The sequence below is a fragment of the Protomyctophum parallelum genome (genome assembly GCF_964188405.1).
Source record: "Protomyctophum parallelum genome assembly, chromosome: 19".
Lineage (NCBI taxonomy): Eukaryota > Metazoa > Chordata > Actinopteri > Myctophiformes > Myctophidae > Protomyctophum > Protomyctophum parallelum.
Window position 1 is genome coordinate 5208888 of NC_139717.1, and position 23264 is coordinate 5232151.

Sequence of the window (23264 nt, forward strand, 5' to 3'; positions counted from 1 at the left end):
GACTAAAATGTGTTTTGGCGGGCCTTGATGCCGTCATAATGGCTGATTTTACACTTGCTGAAAATAGCCGATCTACAAGATCCAGATCTACTTGTAGATCTGCTATTTTCAGCATGCAACCAAGTGTAAAATGACTTGTCTTTTACTTATACTATTACTGGATCTCCACTAGTCCCTTCCTAACATTATAGTCTAGTTTTAATTTGTTGACAAAATCGACAGTATATTTAGTCTTAGTTTTAGCCATCGTAGCAACACTGCATGCAACCTACATGTAATTCTCAAGCTATAAAGCAGCGAGTCTTTTTCTGATCCACTCAAAACAAAAGCTTCATGCATCCCCGAAAACTATGCCAAAAATACACGCGTGCATGGTTTTGTTTGTAAAGCTGCAATGATGAATTAATGTCAAACTATTAACCCATTTAGGACTGACCAGATTCTACAAAATGTCTTATAAATCATGACAGTGTTCTGAAAAAGCTATGTTTCTATGTCAATGGTTCTCAAACTGTTACATGTCAAGGACCCCAAAAATGATATGTACTGTAATTGGCTGCCGACCCCCATCTGAAAATATGTTTCAGGGACCCCCCCCCCCCCCCCCCAGAAGCAAAGATTTTAGTTAAAAACGTTGGCCTGGAAGAATATATATTCAAAGATTTGCACCACATTTTCATGATTTTTCAAAAATAGCAGACCTACAAGCTCGTAGCTATGAGCTTGTAGATCTGTTATTTTTCAATAGCTAAAGTATAACATAATTGCTTAAAACAACAAAAGAGGTTCCCGTTCAGAATGGGTTAAGGACTAAATTTGGCCCTTCCGGTTGTTTTTTGGGTGAGGGGCCGGGCTGCTTGCTATATTGTGTTGGCCATTTCTGCCCTTGTTACACTAATGTCTCCGCTTGGCTGCCCCTCGCCTCCTCGCATCCAGTGGTAGATTTATTTGGCCACTCTCTGGCAGCCCAGCCAGCCAGCCAGGCAGGCAGACAGGCCCTGAGGCTACTGTATATAGCCTACTACAGTACTAACCATGCAATGTCTGAACTCACTGTCCGTCACGGCCTGGGAACTATACACCACCACAACTATAGCAGGAACATTTCACTGATTGCTTTCTCCAGTTGGGCCAGAGTTGAGTTAATCCATTCTGGACGGGAAGAACCCCTTTTGGTGTTTCTTTAGCTATTGGAAAAATATCAGATCTACAAGCTTTAAAAAAAATAGCAGATCTACACGCTCGTAGCGCGGCACCGAGTGCCGCGCTACGAGCGTGTAGATCTGCTTTTTTTTTTTTTTATCGTGAAAATGTGGCGCAAACCTTTGAATATATATTCTTTCAGAGCGAACATTTTTTAACTCAAATCTTTGCTTCTGCGAGGTCCCTGGAACAAAATATTTTCAGATGGGGGTCGGCGGCCAATTACATATATATATTTTTTTTTTGGGGGTCTTTGACATGAAAAAGGTTGAGCATCAGTACTGACATAGAAACCTGGGTCTTTCCAGAAAACTGTCAGGATTTAGAAGGCATTTGGTAGAATCGTCCTCAGGTCTAAATGAGTTAACAACATGAAAGTAAAAGAAGGAACTAATATTTAGTGACGGCAAAGGATGAAAGTCCTGCTTTGTTTATTTTACGTTACTGCACCCATTCCTTTTATTTATTGGTCTTCCTGTGTAGGAGAGCTTGGTGTCCGTCCTCATGTGTGAATTTTCTAATCTGCTTTTTGAGATGCTCTTATCATGTCCTGAAGCTTTTTGAGATGCTCTTATCATGTCCTGAAGCTTTTTTCCAGTCCAAAAATGTCACACTTTTTTTTTCATATATCACAGCAGTGAGGTGCATTTTCCTCAGCATCACAGAATGAGCCTGAATATCATGTCCTCCCCCCAAAAAACTGTATCACAGCTTTGATTGTGATTGGACTTCAATTAGTCACCTGTTTTAACCACACACTTAAACGCCACACACTTACGTGCACGCACACGCATGCACACGCGTGCACCCACAAACACGCGTGCGCACCCGCGCGCACACACACACACACACACACACACACACACACACACACACACACACACACACACACACACACACACACACACACACACACACACACACACACACACACACACACACACACACACACACACACACACACACACACACACACACACACGTTGCTTTTCTCATCATGGTTATACTTTTGGAGCTGTGGCAGCAAAGTTGATACTTGGTTTGTGCCCAGGGAACATGTGTGCATGACGTAGTGATTGTAGTTGGGTCAGGGAACATGTGTGCTGTGTGTGCATGACGTAGTGAACAGGGAACATGTGTGCTGTGTGTGCATGACGTAGTGAACAGGGAACATGTGTGCTGTGTGTGCATGACGTAGGGAACAGGGAACATGTGTGCTGTGTGTGCATGACGTAGTGAACAGGGAACATGTGTGCTGTGTGTGCATGACGTAGGGAACAGGGAACATGTGTGCTGTGTGTGCATGACGTAGTGAACAGGGAACATGTGTGCTGTGTGTGCATGACGTAGGGAACAGGGAACATGTGTGCTGTGTGTGCATGACGTAGTGAACAGGGAACATGTGTGCTGTGTGTGCATGACGTAGGGAACAGGGAACATGTGTGCTGTGTGTGCATGACGTAGTGATTGTAGTTGGGTCAGGGAACATGTGTGCTGTGTGTGCATGACGTAGGGATTGTAGTTGGGTCAGGGAACATGTGTGCTGTGTGTGCATGACGTAGTGAACAGGGAACATGTGTGCTGTGTGTGCATGACGTAGGGATTGTAGTTGGGTCAGGGAACATGTGTGCTGTGTGTGCATGACGTAGTGAACAGGGAACATGTGTGCTGTGTGTGCATGACGTAGGGAACAGGGAACATGTGTGCTGTGTGTGCATGACGTAGTGAACAGGGAACATGTGTGCTGTGTGTGCATGACGTAGTGAACAGGGAACATGTGTGCTGTGTGTGCATGACGTAGGGATTGTAGTTGGGTCAGGGAACATGTGTGCTGTGTGTGCATGACGTAGTGAACAGGGAACATGTGTGCTGTGTGTGCATGACGTAGGGATTGTAGTTGGGTCAGGGAACATGTGTGCTGTGTGTGCATGACGTAGGGAACAGGGAACATGTGTGCTGTGTGTGCATGACGTAGTGAACAGGGAACATGTGTGCTGTGTGTGCATGACGTAGTGAACAGGGAACATGTGTGCTGTGTGTGCATGACGTAGGGAACAGGGAACATGTGTGCTGTGTGTGCATGACGTAGTGAACAGGGAACATGTGTGCTGTGTGTGCATGACGTAGGGAACAGGGAACATGTGTGCTGTGTGTGCATGACGTAGTGATTGTAGTTGGGTCAGGGAACATGTGTGCTGTGTGTGCATGACGTAGGGATTGTAGTTGGGTCAGGGAACATGTGTGCTGTGTGTGCATGACGTAGTGAACAGGGAACATGTGTGCTGTGTGTGCATGACGTAGGGATTGTAGTTGGGTCAGGGAACATGTGTGCTGTGTGTGCATGACGTAGGGAACAGGGAACATGTGTGCTGTGTGTGCATGACGTAGTGAACAGGGAACATGTGTGCTGTGTGTGCATGACGTAGTGAACAGGGAACATGTGTGCTGTGTGTGCATGACGTAGGGATTGTAGTTGGGTCAGGGAACATGTGTGCTGTGTGTGCATGACGTAGTGATTGTAGTTGACATTGTGTGAGTGTAGGCTAGAAGAGTGTGTTAGTCTTACACTCTATTTGCCACCATGCCAGTCATGAACCAAATACAGCCACCCTGCCAAAATAACGCACAACGAACCTCAGCAACCACAACCTACTGTTTATCGGTCTTCAATTGACATTTCTGGCTATTATGTCAAAGCCCAAAACCTCTAGCTCGAACCTAAAGGATATAGTGATCAAGAGCCACATACACATACTGTTCCCCGTTAGGCCTACAACTTACATATCTTCAACGGCAGATGCAACACAACATACAAACTGTAGATTCACATCAGCATTCAATTCCAGAGCCACAGTTACTGAACACGTTTCATTGCCACCCAGTCATTGCCAATGACAGTAATACACCATCTTGAATCACAGCATATATCAGTATACACACAGCATAGAACACAAGCAGCGCAGCAGCAAATATGCAAAAAACTAAGTTCGTACCTTGAGCCGTCTTCTACTTGACAGGGTCTTCTCAGAAGACTTCTGATGCCAGGGTCAAAGTCTCTCTGGTTCATGATGAGCCCTCCAGTGGTGTCTCCAGTCATCTTCATAGGGAGAGAGAGAGAGAGAGAGAGACCATGAGCTTTGAGTATAAGTAAGAAAAGTAGAAAGAAAGAAAGTGAGGTGACCAAGACTAGCCTGGCTAAAGCCAGATGCAAATCAGCCGTTGGCAAAAAAGGTGATTATTTTTTGGAGTTTGAGTTTGGAAGCACTCGTTTTTTTTATTAACGGGTTGCGCTGCTGCCTCCTGCATTATAGTGGGGTTCCGTCTCCATGTTAAATTTAGTTGTCATTTACAACTCATGTAAAAGTTTCACTTTCAGTACTAATTTGAAGGTGAGGGTCTATAGAACCATTTTGGTTCGAGTGGCAATCACCAAAATAAAATAATTGGCCTATAGGGGGCGTAGTCAGGTGCCAACCCCCATCAGCCCTACCAAAATATGTAAACTGTTGTAACTTTTGATAAATTATCCAATCTGAACATATGATATATGTATGGATTCACAATCAGGAGTATCATTTGGTATTAGACATATAATATTTGTTTCCACCCAGTATTGGTGTATATCCACAAAAATAGCAGGAAAACGAGCTAAAAACTAGCAGTGGGGTCCCTAGACAGACCGTCATTTACAACTCAACAAAAGTTTAACTTTCACTACTAATTTGTAGATAATGACCTATAGAACAATTTTAGTTCGAGTGGCAAGTCTACAAATTAAAAAATATTTTTTCTTTTGCCAAATTTCCAAAATGGCCAAAATCGGAATTATGTTTATTTGAAAAATGTCTTAATTTTCTTATATTGCTGTTTTTTCTTTGTTTTTCTTGCTATATCAAGTTAATCCTGTGTGAGGAATCAACTGGATTTCAAATATTAATGTTTTGAATAATCTGATAGAAACAAAATAAAGATGGCTGCCAATGTACATTGAATTACTACATTACGCCTAACTTCTATCCTGTTGAACCTAGAATGGTGATGTTGGTGCCTATACCTATGTTATCATGAATGACTAATTGGAAAAAACAAAATACATATAATAAGACAATATATAATATTTCACTCAAATGAGACAATGCAGTACATATGTGGGGAACTAAAGTTAGATATTGGAATATAATACACCACTCCTGTGTTATATTTGTTTATTTTATTTTTTTAGTTATACTATGTACTGCCACTATAGGGGGCAGAGTAGCAGGTGTGTCTTAATTGTTCAGACTTGGTAGCTTGTTAGTTATAAGACTAAGCATACTGCAGAAGAGCATGAGCTGCACTGATTGCTCTATTGTGGTATTGATATTTTGAAGGTAAGCAAAAAAGTTAAACATGTCATGAAGGATCCTAAAGTGTTTTTTATGAATATGGATAGTCATGGAGTGCCACGATACGGTCTTCTCCCAGCGCAACTGCCTTGTCGTTTATCTCTTGGGTGAGTTCTACCTTCTGTAACGAATGGTCTGCTGCATATGTTTCTTCACCACAAAAGAGACATTTATTACGATTAACAGGTGCACCAGTCCGGCATGATCTTCTTGCCAATGCCACAGCACCTCCAGAATGCCTTTTTTTTGTACTGTCAAGTGCTGTTGCCCTATACAGATGCGGACAAGTTGTATGCCAGAATGCACGAGTTAGCTTCATGGATTCTGCATCTGGAAGTTCAACGTCTGGGTGGGGAGAAGAGTCAATTGCTCTGAACTGACTTGCAAGGCCTATGATGTCTGTGTAGGCTCCTTCTCTACGACTGGCAACTGGATTTGCAAGAGGGCAAACAAGTCTTTCCTCAGTTTGCTTTTGGCACAAAATGCACAACTGCCATTTCGTTGTCCCAGCCATAACAGACAAATACTTTATCCAGGTTTAGTTTTCTGTTAGGGTCATATCATGAAAAAATATAGAAAATATTAGATTACTATATTATTATATAACTTTTGTATTTAACAGTTTGCCTCAACATATTAATAGATACAACAGTCAGCAATACATATAGCTACATTCACATTTACCATTGTAATAATAATGAAAATAATGAAAACACAATCCTCAGCATAATTGCTATACTGTAGCTAGCCTTTAGTTTTAGCCTGTGCTATAGCTACAGGCTACTTTGGTTAATGCTAGCTCATACTATTGGGATGTAGTACTTTGGCCACTTATCCCACATGACTATCCATATTCATAAAAAACACTTTAGGATCCTTCATGACATGTTTAACTTCAATGTTTTTATGTTCATGTTTACCTTCAAAATATCAATACCACAATAGAGCAATCAGTGCAGCTCATGCTCTTCTGCAGTATGCTTAGTCTTATAACTAACAAGCTACCAAGTCTGAACAATTAAGACACACCTGCTACTCTTCCCCCTATAGTGGCAGTACATAGTATAACTAAAAAAGAATTAAATAAACAAATATAACACAGGAGTGGTGTATTATATTCCAATATCTAACTTTAAGGTTTAAGTACCAAATGCTACTCCTGATTGTGAATCCATACATATATCATATGTTCAGATTGGATAATTTAATCAAAGGTTACAACAGTTTACATATTTTGGTAGGGCTGATGGGGGTTGGCACCTGACTACGCCCCCTATAGGCCAATTACTTTATTTTGGTGATTGCCACTCGAACCAAAATGGTTCTATAGACCCTCACCTTCAAATTAGTACTGAAAGTGAAACTTTTACATTTCTAGCACATGTCCTTTGGTGTTGTCTATGATGAATTTGGCAACTTCGTCCAATAACCCAGCATCGAGGTTATTCTTTTGCAGAAAGTTATGTGCTGTCAGCCAGGGGTCTTCCGCCAAATTATAAGGGAGCTTCACAGTTCCACCATTCACTTCAATGTTGAAGATGAAGTCGTACTCCTTCCCCTCGTAAATCACCCTCCCGGAGGTTTGCTCGTTTGCTTGTCCGACCACGTCTCCGAGCTTCATCCACCGATTCTCAACAATGCTCCACTGGTACGCCTCCACATTTCCAGATACGTCTTTAATCAGACGTGGCTGACCGTCGCGATTTCCAGGCTCGTCAAGGTGTTCCCTGCCAGGCAGGTCTTCCATTTTGAAGTCTTCCAGGTTGACAGAGGCTGCGGAGCATGCAGAAACCTCATCCTCGAAGGCCTGCAGGTCTTGTGGGCTGGCCATGCGATCCTCGACCTCCGTAAACACACGAATGACGCCGTCATTGGCACCAACAGATATGTCACCATTGGGCAGGATACAGCAACACCATACTGACTGAGCAGGCAGGGGAATGACCTGGGAGCATTCCCCATTCCTCCATATCCTCACTGTTCCATCCTCTCCTCCGGTCACAAAGTCTTCGCTGTTGGGGAAGACGGCCATGCTGTAGATGTAGTTGGTATGGCCTTTATAGACCTGCATGCATTCTCCAGTTATGAGCCACCTCCTTACAGTACCATCGTTGCCACAGGAGAAGAACTGAACATCGCTGATCAGTTCTAGTCCCCGTACACAGTCTTCGTGGCCTGTAAATGTCCTCTCACAGTAGCCATCTTTCCAAAGCTTGATTGTTCTGTCTGCAGATCCAGACAGCATGAGGTCTTGTGAATCAGGTAGAATTCTCACCACCCACAATGCTGCAGAATGACCCTGCAAAGTCATCACGCACTTCTCATCGAGCCAGACCTTCGCAGTCGTGTCCCAAGAGCCACTCAGTAAAGTGCCAGACTTCCCAGATGTCAGAGTGGAAACTGTGTTTGTGTGGCCCTTGAGGGTGAACAGGGGTTGTGGGCTGTCCAGTGTGAAAACACAAATATTGTGGTCATTTCCACCTGTGGCAATGAGCCCTCTGGGATATGTCTCGCTAGGTGCGATGACACATACACAGCCGATGTAATGTGAATGGCCGGTCATGCAGAGCGCCTCCGTGAAACCTTTTTCCGGGCTTGCTTTGGGTACCCAGACCTTTCCAGTCTTGTCTCTGGAGACGGACAAAAAGGCTCCGTCTGGAAGGATGGCTGCTGTAAGCCCCCTAACATCCATCCCGTGTCCTGGGATAGAGCAGCTGAGTTTATATGATGCCATCGTGTTGTTGTCAAATCTCGCTTCTCTTCTGTTATATTATCCTTATCTACCAACAAACACAGCCTTCGATTCAAACACAAACAGCTGTTTTTCTCGCTCTACGAGGTTTTATATAGCTGGTCAGAGCTGTGATCTGACATCACACACAAAACGTTGTGATGGAGTGACATGAGTTGCCATGGTATGACTAACTAATATGCTGATTTGCGCAGACGCTGTTGCAGTTTTGTGTGTTCTAAATTTAGCATTGGATGCCATGTTTGGACGTGGGACAATTTTAAATGGCAATAGTTGGCAAATAAGTATCAATCAATAGAAACATGTTGCTCACAATTGTATATTTCACAATTCTAATCAGAACTTGTTGAGTCCTATACTGTCATGTGGTGAAAATAGCTGAAGCTCACGTCGTGATGTGACATTCTGAGCTTGTATCTCCTATTTTTGAACATGTTGAAAATGTAAAGAAAATAAATTAAAATTAAACTTTTTGGGAAAAGTTTGCATATAATGACATGCCAAAAATAGACAGGCACAGCTAAATCCTCTTCTACATTTCATTCTCTGATCTCAAACTTCTGGTTAACCACTCCCCCTTGAAATCACAGTGGTTAACCAATAACCAGGCTAATCGACTACCAGTTTCTATATTAAAACTATTAACCTTTTTTTGTCTACAGTATAGATGAGATTAAGACCACTGTATGGAGCAGGTATGGTACCTGAAAACTGAAAAGGGACTTCATGTTTGTCTCAAATCAAAACGGACTAGTAGTAGCAGGTTACTAAACTTGGTGACTATGTGATCACCATACCATACCAATACCAGTAAGATGCCAGAGGGCGAGTAGTGGGGTTCCGTCTCCATGTTAAATTTAGTTGTCATTTACAACTCATGTAAAAGTTTCACTTTCAGTACTAATTTGAAGGTGAGGGTCTATAGAACCATTTTGGTTCGAGTGGCAATCACCAAAATAAAATAATTGGCCTATAGGGGGCGTAGTCAGGTGCCAACCCCCATCAGCCCTACCAAAATATGTAAACTGTTGTAACTTTTGATAAATTATCCAATCTGAACATATGATATATGTATGGATTCACAATCAGGAGTAGCATTTGGTATTAGACATATAATATTTGTTTCCACCCAGTATTGGTGTATATCCACAAAAATAGCAGGAAAACGAGCTAAAAACTAGTAGTGGGGTCCCTAGACAGACCGTCATTTACAACTCAACAAAAGTTTAACTTTCACTTCTAATTTGTAGATAATGACCTATAGAACAATTTTAGTTCGAGTGGCAAGTCTACAAATTAAAAAATATTTTTTCTTTTGCCAAATTTCCAAAATGGCCAAAATCGGAATTATGTTTATTTGAAAAATGTCTTAATTTTCTTATATTGCTGTTTTTTCTTTGTTTTTCTTGCTATATCAAGTTAATCCTGTGTGAGGAATCAACTGGATTTCAAATATTAATGTTTTGAATAATCTGATAGAAACAAAATAAAGATGGCTGCCAATGTACATTGAATTACTACATTACGCCTAACTTCTATCCTGTTGAACCTAGAATGGTGATGTTGGTGCCTATACCTATGTTATCATGAATGACTAATTGGAAAAAACAAAATACATATAATAAGACAATATATAATATTTCACTCAAATGAGACAATGCAGTACATATGTGGGGAACTAAAGTTAGATATTGGAATATAATACACCACTCCTGTGTTATATTTGTTTATTTTATTTTTTTAGTTATACTATGTACTGCCACTATAGGGGGCAGAGTAGCAGGTGTGTCTTAATTGTTCAGACTTGGTAGCTTGTTAGTTATAAGACTAAGCATACTGCAGAAGAGCATGAGCTGCACTGATTGCTCTATTGTGGTATTGATATTTTGAAGGTAAGCAAAAAAGTTAAACATGTCATGAAGGATCCTAAAGTGTTTTTTATGAATATGGATAGTCATGGAGTGCCACGATACGGTCTTCTCCCAGCGCAACTGCCTTGTTGTTTATCTCTTGGGTGAGTTCTACCTTCTGTAACGAATGGTCTGCTGCATATGTTTCTTCACCACAAAAGAGACATTTATTACGATTAACAGGTGCACCAGTCCGGCATGATCTTCTTGCCAATGCCACAGCACCTCCAGAATGCCTTTGTTTTGTACTGTCAAGTGCTGTTGCCCTATACAGATGCGGACAAGTTGTATGCCAGAATGCACGAGTTAGCTTCATGGATTCTGCATCTGGAAGTTCAACGTCTGGGTGGGGAGAAGAGTCAATTGCTCTGAACTGACTTGCAAGGCCTATGATGTCTGTGTAGGCTCCTTCTCTACGACTGGCAACTGGATTTGCAAGAGGGCAAACAAGTCTTTCCTCAGTTTGCTTTTGGCACAAAATGCACAACTGCCATTTCGTTGTCCCAGCCATAACAGACAAATACTTTATCCAGGTTTAGTTTTCTGTTAGGGTCATATCATGAAAAAATATAGAAAATATTAGATTACTATATTATTATATAACTTTTGTATTTAACAGTTTGCCTCAACATATTAATAGATACAACAGTCAGCAATACATATAGCTACATTCACATTTACCATTGTAATAATAATGAAAATAATGAAAACACAATCCTCAGCATAATTGCTATACTGTAGCTAGCCTTTAGTTTTAGCCTGTGCTATAGCTACAGGCTACTTTGGTTAATGCTAGCTCATACTATTGGGATGTAGTACTTTGGCCACTTATCCCACATGACTATCCATATTCATAAAAAACACTTTAGGATCCTTCATGACATGTTTAACTTCAATGTTTTTATGTTCATGTTTACCTTCAAAATATCAATACCACAATAGAGCAATCAGTGCAGCTCATGCTCTTCTGCAGTATGCTTAGTCTTATAACTAACAAGCTACCAAGTCTGAACAATTAAGACACACCTGCTACTCTTCCCCCTATAGTGGCAGTACATAGTATAACTAAAAAAGAATTAAATAAACAAATATAACACAGGAGTGGTGTATTATATTCCAATATCTAACTTTAAGGTTTAAGTACCAAATGCTACTCCTGATTGTGAATCCATACATATATCATATGTTCAGATTGGATAATTTAATCAAAGGTTACAACAGTTTACATATTTTGGTAGGGCTGATGGGGGTTGGCACCTGACTACGCCCCCTATAGGCCAATTACTTTATTTTGGTGATTGCCACTCGAACCAAAATGGTTCTATAGACCCTCACCTTCAAATTAGTACTGAAAGTGAAACTTTTACATTTCTAGCACATGTCCTTTGGTGTTGTCTATGATGAATTTGGCAACTTCGTCCAATAACCCAGCATCGAGGTTATTCTTTTGCAGAAAGTCATGTGCTGTCAGCCAGGGGTCTTCCGCCAAATTATAAGGGAGCTTCACAGTTCCACCATTCACTTCAATGTTGAAGATGAAGTCGTACTCCTTCCCCTCGTAAATCACCCTCCCGGAGGTTTGCTCGTTTGCTTGTCCGACCACGTCTCCGAGCTTCATCCACCGATTCTCAACAATGCTCCACTGGTACGCCTCCACATTTCCAGATACGTCTTTAATCAGACGTGGCTGACCGTCGCGATTTCCAGGCTCGTCAAGGTGTTCCCTGCCAGGCAGGTCTTCCATTTTGAAGTCTTCCAGGTTGACAGAGGCTGCGGAGCATGCAGAAACCTCATCCTCGAAGGCCTGCAGGTCTTGTGGGCTGGCCATGCGATCCTCGACCTCCGTAAACACACGAATGACGCCGTCATTGGCACCAACAGATATGTCACCATTGGGCAGGATACAGCAACACCATACTGACTGAGCAGGCAGAGGAATGACCTGGGAGCATTCCCCATTCCTCCATATCCTCACTGTTCCATCCTCTCCTCCGGTCACAAAGTCTTCGCTGTTGGGGAAGACGGCCATGCTGTAGATGTAGTTGGTATGGCCTTTATAGACCTGCATGCATTCTCCAGTTATGAGCCACCTCCTTACAGTACCATCGTTGCCACAGGAGAAGAACTGAACATCGCTGATCAGTTCTAGTCCCCGTACACAGTCTTCGTGGCCTGTAAATGTCCTCTCACAGTAGCCATCTTTCCAAAGCTTGATTGTTCTGTCTGCAGATCCAGACAGCATGAGGTCTTGTGAATCAGGTAGAATTCTCACCACCCACAATGCTGCAGAATGACCCTGCAAAGTCATCACGCACTTCTCATCGAGCCAGACCTTCGCAGTCGTGTCCCAAGAGCCACTCAGTAAAGTGCCAGACTTCCCAGATGTCAGAGTGGAAACTGTGTTTGTGTGGCCCTTGAGGGTGAACAGGGGTTGTGGGCTGTCCAGTGTGAAAACACAAATATTGTGGTCATTTCCACCTGTGGCAATGAGCCCTCTGGGATATGTCTCGCTAGGTGCGATGACACATACACAGCCGATGTAATGTGAATGGCCGGTCATGCAGAGCGCCTCCGTGAAACCTTTTTCCGGGCTTGCTTTGGGTACCCAGACCTTTCCAGTCTTGTCTCTGGAGACGGACAAAAAGGCTCCGTCTGGAAGGATGGCTGCTGTAAGCCCCCTAACATCCATCCCGTGTCCTGGGATAGAGCAGCTGAGTTTATATGATGCCATCGTGTTGTTGTCAAATCTCGCTTCTCTTCTGTTATATTATCCTTATCTACCAACAAACACAGCCTTCGATTCAAACACAAACAGCTGTTTTTCTCGCTCTACGAGGTTTTATATAGCTGGTCAGAGCTGTGATCTGACATCACACACAAAACGTTGTGATGGAGTGACATGAGTTGCCATGGTATGACTAACTAATATGCTGATTTGCGCAGACGCTGTTGCAGTTTTGTGTGTTCTAAATTTAGCATTGGATGCCATGTTTGGACGTGGGACAATTTTAAATGGCAATAGTTGGCAAATAAGTATCAATCAATAGAAACATGTTGCTCACAATTGTATATTTCACAATTCTAATCAGAACTTGTTGAGTCCTATACTGTCATGTGGTGAAAATAGCTGAAGCTCACGTCGTGATGTGACATTCTGAGCTTGTATCTCCTATTTTTGAACATGTTGAAAATGTAAAGAAAATAAATTAAAATTAAACTTTTTGGGAAAAGTTTGCATATAATGACATGCCAAAAATAGACAGGCACAGCTAAATCCTCTTCTACATTTCATTCTCTGATCTCAAACTTCTGGTTAACCACTCCCCCTTGAAATCACAGTGGTTAACCAATAACCAGGCTAATCGACTACCAGTTTCTATATTAAAACTATTAACCTTTTTTTGTCTACAGTATAGATGAGATTAAGACCACTGTATGGAGCAGGTATGGTACCTGAAAACTGAAAAGGGACTTCATGTTTGTCTCAAATCAAAACGGACTAGTAGTAGCAGGTTACTAAACTTGGTGACTATGTGATCACCATACCATACCAATACCAGTAAGATGCCAGAGGGCGAGTAGTGGGGTTCCGTCTCCATGTTAAATTTAGTTGTCATTTACAACTCATGTAAAAGTTTCACTTTCAGTACTAATTTGAAGGTGAGGGTCTATAGAACCATTTTGGTTCGAGTGGCAATCACCAAAATAAAATAATTGGCCTATAGGGGGCGTAGTCAGGTGCCAACCCCCATCAGCCCTACCAAAATATGTAAACTGTTGTAACTTTTGATAAATTATCCAATCTGAACATATGATATATGTATGGATTCACAATCAGGATTAGCATTTGGTATTAGACATATAATATTTGTTTCCACCCAGTATTGGTGTATATCCACAAAAATAGCAGGAAAACGAGCTAAAAACTAGTAGTGGGGTCCCTAGACAGACCGTCATTTACAACTCAACAAAAGTTTAACTTTCACTTCTAATTTGTAGATAATGACCTATAGAACAATTTTAGTTCGAGTGGCAAGTCTACAAATTAAAAAATATTTTTTCTTTTGCCAAATTTCCAAAATGGCCAAAATCGGAATTATGTTTATTTGAAAAATGTCTTAATTTTCTTATATTGCTGTTTTTTCTTTGTTTTTCTTGCTATATCAAGTTAATCCTGTGTGAGGAATCAACTGGATTTCAAATATTAATGTTTTGAATAATCTGATAGAAACAAAATAAAGATGGCTGCCAATGTACATTGAATTACTACATTACGCCTAACTTCTATCCTGTTGAACCTAGAATGGTGATGTTGGTGCCTATACCTATGTTATCATGAATGACTAATTGGAAAAAACAAAATACATATAATAAGACAATATATAATATTTCACTCAAATGAGACAATGCAGTACATATGTGGGGAACTAAAGTTAGATATTGGAATATAATACACCACTCCTGTGTTATATTTGTTTATTTTATTTTTTTAGTTATACTATGTACTGCCACTATAGGGGGCAGAGTAGCAGGTGTGTCTTAATTGTTCAGACTTGGTAGCTTGTTAGTTATAAGACTAAGCATACTGCAGAAGAGCATGAGCTGCACTGATTGCTCTATTGTGGTATTGATATTTTGAAGGTAAGCAAAAAAGTTAAACATGTCATGAAGGATCCTAAAGTGTTTTTTATGAATATGGATAGTCATGGAGTGCCACGATACGGTCTTCTCCCAGCGCAACTGCCTTGTCGTTTATCTCTTGGGTGAGTTCTACCTTCTGTAACGAATGGTCTGCTGCATATGTTTCTTCACCACAAAAGAGACATTTATTACGATTAACAGGTGCACCAGTCCGGCATGATCTTCTTGCCAATGCCACAGCACCTCCAGAATGCCTTTTTTTTTCTGTCAAGTGCTGTTGCCCTATACAGATGCGGACAAGTTGTATGCCAGAATGCACGAGTTAGCTTCATGGATTCTGCATCTGGAAGTTCAACGTCTGGGTGGGGAGAAGAGTCAATTGCTCTGAACTGACTTGCAAGGCCTATGATGTCTGTGTAGGCTCCTTCTCTACGACTGGCAACTGGATTTGCAAGAGGGCAAACAAGTCTTTCCTCAGTTTGCTTTTGGCACAAAATGCACAACTGCCATTTCGTTGTCCCAGCCATAACAGACAAATACTTTATCCAGGTTTAGTTTTCTGTTAGGGTCATATCATGAAAAAATATAGAAAATATTAGATTACTATATTATTATATAACTTTTGTATTTAACAGTTTGCCTCAACATATTAATAGATACAACAGTCAGCAATACATATAGCTACATTCACATTTACCATTGTAATAATAATGAAAATAATGAAAACACAATCCTCAGCATAATTGCTATACTGTAGCTAGCCTTTAGTTTTAGCCTGTGCTATAGCTACAGGCTACTTTGGTTAATGCTAGCTCATACTATTGGGATGTAGTACTTTGGCCACTTATCCCACATGACTATCCATATTCATAAAAAACACTTTAGGATCCTTCATGACATGTTTAACTTCAATGTTTTTATGTTCATGTTTACCTTCAAAATATCAATACCACAATAGAGCAATCAGTGCAGCTCATGCTCTTCTGCAGTATGCTTAGTCTTATAACTAACAAGCTACCAAGTCTGAACAATTAAGACACACCTGCTACTCTTCCCCCTATAGTGGCAGTACATAGTATAACTAAAGAAGAATTAAATAAACAAATATAACACAGGAGTGGTGTATTATATTCCAATATCTAACTTTAAGGTTTAAGTACCAAATGCTACTCCTGATTGTGAATCCATACATATATCATATGTTCAGATTGGATAATTTAATCAAAGGTTACAACAGTTTACATATTTTGGTAGGGCTGATGGGGGTTGGCACCTGACTACGCCCCCTATAGGCCAATTACTTTATTTTGGTGATTGCCACTCAAACCAAAATGGTTCTATAGACCCTCACCTTCAAATTAGTACTGAAAGTGAAACTTTTACATGAGTTGTAAATGACAACAAAATTTAACATGGAGACGGAACCCCACTATTATGTGCGAATTTGAAACAGGTGTACCACCGTACCGCAGGGCCGGTCAGTGAATTACGACGAGCGCTTCCAAACTCCAACACTTATTTTATTATGAAGGTTTGGCAGATTGAAAGAGGATAATTCAAACTTGGCCTAGAGCTGCAATGTTGGTGAGTTTAACGTTGTTTAATACAAGCAGATCGCAAAAGCAAATTGGATGAGTGGGGAGTCAATGGAGGGTCTTGCAACTCTAGATTCATCCCATTATAAAATAAATCTAGAGTTGCAAATTGCAGCTATATTTTTGGGGGTCCTTGACATTCAAGTTTAGTTCATTCTCAAAATTACACTGAGTAATCAAACTCATTTTCAGTGTCGTCAAGTAATACAATATCACATCACACAATACATAAGAAGATCGGGAAAAGAAAAACAAAGAAAAACACATATAGGCCTACATACATTATGTTTACAAATAAAAAGCTAGACAAATTTCAAAACAATCTATTGTGGGGGTCTGTTAGCCCCTTTCGGGACCCTACGTAAAACTTTTATGATATTTTGTTGAGTTTTACGTTGGGTCCCTGCTCACTACTGTATTTTCGTATGGAAATTCCTATATGCGGAAGTGGAGATTCTCTCTAAAATAGGACCCGCGGCATGTGACGCCATTATTTTCCTTGAGTTATTCTGAATTCGGTAACTTTAAGTAGCTATACATCCAGCTGCGAATATCTCCTGTGGCGCGGAAGCCGTTAAGTATTTTTAATCTTTGTTTGACCGATTTGGTCGCTTTATTTCTTCTTGTTTGTTTACCGTTTATTGTACCGCCTCCCGGTGTGCGGTTGGCTTGTGAGGCTACGTCCCTGCCTCTGATCTGCTGTGTCATAGCTATAGCGCCACTAGCTAGCCAGATAGGCGGTACAATGAGGTGTCAATAAACAAGGAAGGAAAAGAAGAATCCAAGCTTCCAAATCGGGCAAACATATATTAAAAATACTTAACGGCTTCCGCGCCACAGGAGATATTCGCAGCGGCATGTATGGGTACTTATACTTTACATATTCAGAAAGCCTCATACTGAAGAATATCGTCAAAGAGCGCGGAGAGGCGGTAAACATGTAAACATGAGCCAGTAAATGTTTTAATCAGGTGGCATGGACGACGTGGAACAGGACCCAATGCACTGGGTCGAACAAATGTCAGAAACTTCAGTAGCATTTGGGTTCTGCTTGGAGGGCTAGGGGTCTGTATGCTCACCAAGGTTTGAAAACGACTCAAGGCAGTCAAGGGTACCAATGTGGTCGGTTTCAATGTCGTTTGTAGGTCATTCCATGTATTAGGGGCCGGGCCACAGAAGCCAAAATGTTTGAGAACCACTGAAATAGAAACATGGGTTTATCATTTGTCATGATTTAGAAGACATTTGTAGAATCTGGTCTCAGGTCTAAATGGGTTAATGCACGTTAAAGGTGTGCTTTAGCATATTAGGTAGCTAAGCTAACTCACCTGCAGAATGAAAACAAATCGACCAAGCAGTTTGTTATGAAGTTGAATTAACTTATCTTTCAAACTGTCACACACTTAATTGTGACTGGGCACTTTTTGCTTCCTAACAACCCAGACTACTCCACTCAACTTCCATGAGGTCAGGTGTAAAGTTACATTATAAGTTGTTTATTTCACTCTTCTTTTTGCTAGGGAGCTCTGTCTGTTTGCAGCAGGTGTGTGTGGAGGGGGGGGGGGGGGCGTGGCTACGGAGGCTTTTAAAGAGGCTTGAAGCCTGTTTGCTGTTCAGGGGAGTGTCTATACATTCCTTTCAATCCTTTATTAAGGTACATTATTTATTCTGCATTTAAGCCACGGACCACCATTTGACGACATTTTTTTCAGAAACAAAACTTAATTGTCTTAGGATATTCCTGTTGTCTTTGAATAAGATGCTGTCCACAATTCCACGCTGTAGTGTACTCTAGACTAGAGAATGCAACACTGAGGATAACATTGCCCTCTAGTGTTTTGAAATTGTAATTACACACAGCTGGTGTGCTGAACAACGTATTATTGTGTCCACGAACAGAACAGGAAACCTTTCAGTTTGAATGTTGATGTCACACAGACCACTCCACTCTGTTCCCCTTCCTTCCGCTCGTAAAAATGTACCATCATTCCCTGAAAACTGCACCGGCATGCCCCATTATAAAATGGTAAATGCATTAGCGCCTTTATCCTTTGATTGATTGATTGAAATATTTATTTACAGTACATTTTAAGCACAAACTCAATACAAAGACTGTCAACTGTGAGTGGACGACCCAATTAAGCATTACACTTGTTTACAACAGGGTCCACATTGTTCAATTCATCAAAACATTTAAAGACATACAAACATTTAGAGACATACAAATAGACATTTCTATGTAGCTAAAGAACAGAACAGTAATTCATCATAATGGGAAGCAAAAAAGGGAAAAGATATAATATACAGTGAGGGAAAATGGGGTGGGGGGGTGGGGGGGATTCAGATTTTACAGAGGCCAGTTTCGAATTGCAGCCATCCGTAGGTGCCCTTTGAGAGCGGTTTTGAAGGAGTCAAGGGATTCACATGTCTTAATGACTGTGGGTAGGGCGTTCCACATTTTGGTGGCATAGGAGCGAAAAGAATTTAGTCCCTTGTTTGTGCCGAATCTGGGTTGTACATGGTTTGTTGCACTCCCTCTGGTGTTGTGGGTGTGGACTTCGTTTACATTAAGGAAGTATTTAGACAGGTACATGGGTATCTTGGTGGTGTATCGAATCTTGTGGACCAGACCCATTGCAAGATGCTGTACTCTGTCGACGACCCTAAGCCATCCCAGCCTGTCAAAGTGGGCAGGGGTGAGGTGGGTTCGGGGGGTGAGGCCAAGTAGGAGCCTGACCAGTTTGTTTTGGGAGGTCTGGAGCCTTGTTTTAAGGGCCTTTGAGGTGCTGTGGTACCAAGGTGCTTTACATAGATTGTGCATTACATTCACCCATTCACACACACATTCATACACCAATGGTGGAGGAAACCATGCAAGGCACCAACCAGCACATCAGGAGCAATTAGGGGTTCAGTGTCTCGCTCAAGGACACTTCAACACCAACTCTGGGGGAGCCCGGGTTCGAACTGGCAACCTTGCTGACGGTTACCATCCGGCCACAACTGTTGTTTTTGGCAGCAAATTTATATTTTAATCTAGTCAGTCTTTGGAATGAAACTTAATTTAGTTTTAGTCACATTTTAGTCACGTGGAATGTTTTAGTGTTAGTCTCGTTTTAGTCGGTGAGATATAAGATATTAGTCGACTAAATCTACAGTTCATTTAGTCGACTAAAATGTGTTTTGGTGGGCCTTGATGCCGTCGTAATGACTGATTTTACACTAGCTGAAAATAGGTGATATACAAGCTTGTAGATTGGCTATTTTCAGCAAGTGTAAAATCAGTCATTACGACGGCATCAAGGCCCACCAAAACACATTCATTCAAAGTGTAAATTGACTTATACTGGATCTTTTGTCCACTAGTCCCTTCCTAACATTTTAGTCTAGTTTTTATTTGTTGACAAAATTGTCAGTATATTTAGTCTTAGTTTCAGTCACCATAGCTTAGTTTTCGTTTAGTTTCCATTTAGTTTTCATCAGTGAAAAAAGGTAGTCGACGAACATTTTTCATCTTAGTTTTAGTTCCGAAACGATGATCCCAACACTGATCCCAACGTTGCTCGATCTGTCTATTAAAGTAACCCTAACCTAACCCACGTGTCTGTCTTTCTCTCTGCTCAGATACATCAGAACCATGTACCTTGGCATACAGAGCCATCGGCAGAAGGAGAACCAGCGTCGCTTCTACTGGGCCATGATGTACGAGTACGCTGACGTGAACATGCTGCGGTTACTGGAGACCTTCCTGGAGAGCGCTCCTCAGCTGGTGCTGCAGCTCTGCATTATGATCCAGAGCAACAGGGCCGACCGACTGCAGTGTAAGAGGTTCCCTAAAGGCTCATACATAGTCTGGATTTGCGGTGGTGAGGTGACCACCGAACTACAACATGACGTCACTGAGCCGCGGTGAAGAGCAAACCACCGCCACCGCTCCAGCCCTTTCTCTCTGTTTTTACTCACCACCGCTCAACGTTATTTCAGCTCCGGTGGTCAGCTCACCACCGGAGCGGTGGTCACCTCACAACCGAATATCCAGACTATGAATAGGCCTTAAGAAGGCAGTGGTTCCCAAACCTTTTTCAAATGTCAAAAGGACCCCCAAATTGACACTAATTAATGTAGCCCGCGGACCCCCCATTTGAAAAGATATAATATGCCATGCAGTCGCCCCCTGTTAACGGAATATCAGACTTACAATCAAAAAATGGAAAGAAGTCGAAGTCCAGATCAAGTAAAAGGTCAAAAGTGTTGAGAACACAATCACTAGTTTATTACAAGACCGGTCCTGGAGCAGCACAACACCGGAGTATTATGACAACTCCCAATTACAGGTTTCCATCCTCTCTTATACAATTCGAGAAGGTTCCCAAAGAATAAAAATACACATGGTTGAAAATGCAACAAGACCCTCCTTTAACACATAGCCTTATATGGTTTAACACATGTCCTTGTATGCTGTTGTTCTAGTCTGCTAGTCTAAACACAAATAGGTATTTGACTGCTGGTAACAGGTGGAAGAGTATGTTCTCTGTCAACAGTTGGCTCACATAGACTGAAATGTCATTTTCCCATTACACCCCCATAAGAGAAGAGTTTTACGGCTCTAGCAGAGATACTCAACGAGAGATTCTTTAATTTCAAGGACCCCCAGTTTGACATGCATTAGTCTACGGACCCCCATTTAATGGCATTTCTATCTCTGGGAGACTGGGACCCCTAATTTAAAATCAATGTCAATTTAACTCTGAGAGTTGTACAAATGGAACCAAATGAACCGATACCGAATACCGATACCAGTGTTGTGATCTCATGTTGTGTTTATCTAGCTATACTGTATATCTCGTGTTGTGTTTACAGCAGACTCCTCACTCAAATGTGCACTTGTCAACCCCTTACCCCTGTGTCGGATCGGTGCGGTTAGACTGGCATACCGATACCGATATGACCCGATATGACAAATAAGGGCCGATAGAGTTCCCTAGTAGTGCCGCTATACGGCATCGCAACCTTCCAATTTCCTCTAGTGACACTATTCTCCTGTGGAACACCAATAAATAAATACACTACCATCTGTACTGTCCTCTACCTGGGCTTCTATTGAACTAGCAAATTCTGATTGGCCGGGAACGAGATGATGCATGATGATGTACGTACGATGATAAGAGCGCCCCTCGGTGTGATTTTTTATACTGTTATTTATACAGCAATTGCTCATATTTCCAATTGCATGTTGTTGCATGCAACGGTGTCACTTGCCGAAAATAACCGATCTTTAAGAAAACGATCAGTTACCTGTTCTGTTCTGGTTGGCAAGCGACACTGTCGTGCGACGGAGTTTAAATTTAGCATTTGTTTTCCTCTCTGCCATTCTCTCAGAGGCAGCGGTGGCCGAACGGTTTGCGGAGCGGCCTTGATATCGGAAGGTCGCTAGTTCAGATCCCCGGACCGGCACGTAAAAAATTACCACCGCTGATGTGCCCTTGGACAAGGCATTGAACCGCTACCATGAAATGTTCTATGAGCAGGGCCTGGCTGTAAACAAGTTCTTGAGCTTAGTCCAGTTACCCTGGGTAAACATAGTACCATTCCTTTCCTTTCTGGTTGGCAAGCGACACTGTCGTCCGACGGAGTATAAATGTAGCATTTGTTTTCCTCTCTCTCTCTCTCTGGTCTCTAGGTGTGTCTGCCATGGCCTCCCTCCTGTCCCTGGCGTGGGTGCTAGCCTCCTACCACAAGCTCCTGCGCGACTCGCGCGACGACAAGAAGAGCATGAGCTACCGGGGCGCCCTGGTGCACCTGTTCTGGCGCCTCTTCACCATCTCCTCGCGGGCGCTCTCCTTCGCCCTCTTCGCCTCCGTGTTCCACATCTACTTCGGCATCTTCGTGGTGCTCCACTGGTGCGCCATGGCCTTCTGGGTGATCCACGGCGGCACGGACTTCTGCATGTCCAAGTGGGAGGAGGTGCTCTTCAACATGGTGGTGGGCGTGGTCTACGTCTTCTGCTGGTTCAACGTGCGCGAGGGGCGCACGCGGTACCGCATGGTGGCCTATTACACGGTGGTGCTGCTGGAGAACGCCGTGCTCAGCTCCCTGTGGTACGCGTACCGCGACCCGGCCACCACCGATGCCTACGCCTCCTCGGCGCTCTGCGGCGTGTTCCTGTGCTTCGCCTCGGGCGTGGCCTGCATGGTGCTCTACTACGGCGTGCTGCACCCCATGGGCCCCGGCCTCAGAGTTTTAGCCAGTTCCTGTTGTGCTGAGCTCCTATGGGGTCTCCCGCTCCCCCCCGAGGCCGAGCCCATGGCCCCGACGACCCCGGGGCCTCGCCAGGCCACGCCCACGCGGGCCTCGGCGGGGGAATACGTGGGGGAGTCCGACGAGGCGGCGGCGGACAGCTGCCTCCCCGTGTTCCAGGTGAGGTCCACGGAGCCCGTGGACGCGGCCGGCAGGCCCGTCAAGAAGCCCGAGGGCCCGCTGATCAAGATAGACATGCCCAGGAAGCGCTACCCCGCCTGGGACGCGCACTTTGTGGACCGGCGCCTGCGCAGGACCATAAACGTGCTGCAGTACATAAGCCCCAACGCCGTGGGCATCAGGTATAGAGACGGCCCGCTGCTATACGAACTCTTGCAGTACGAGTCCTCTCTCTGAAGAACGGAGTTCTAAGTCTCTTCCATCCATGGCTCTGTCACTACTCCCCCCCCCCCCCCCCCCCACTCAAAAAGAAAAAGAAAAAGCAACGCACCTCATCTTCTCTTTCTCTCAACCTGGAGTA

General features: G+C 42.6%; 3 protein-coding genes across 3 annotated transcripts in view; 1 reads left to right on the top strand and 2 right to left on the bottom strand.

The window, feature by feature from the left end:
• The window catches only part of xkr6b (XK, Kell blood group complex subunit-related family, member 6b), a gene marked incomplete at both ends in the record, with an annotated part of 130696 nt that extends 107556 nt beyond the window's left edge, over positions 1-23140 (top strand). Inside the window, 2 exon segments of the mRNA XM_083789948.1 lie at positions 20111-20307; positions 22167-23140. Of these exon segments, the coding sequence (XP_083646074.1) occupies positions 20111-20307; positions 22167-23140 (1171 nt within the window).
• Positions 6955-8322, bottom strand: LOC310876337 (phospholipase A-2-activating protein-like; the record flags this gene model as incomplete). The annotated part of the gene is made up of 1 exon (XM_083789860.1): positions 6955-8322. One exon carries the CDS (start codon positions 8320-8322, stop codon positions 6955-6957), a length of 1368 nt encoding a protein of 455 aa, XP_083645986.1.
• LOC310876340 (phospholipase A-2-activating protein-like) lies at positions 11614-12981 on the bottom strand (the record flags this gene model as incomplete). The annotated part of the gene is made up of 1 exon (XM_083789864.1): positions 11614-12981. The coding sequence occupies one exon, from the start codon at positions 12979-12981 to the stop codon at positions 11614-11616; it is 1368 nt and encodes a 455-aa protein (XP_083645990.1).
• Positions 23141-23264: the final 124 nt, after the last annotated feature.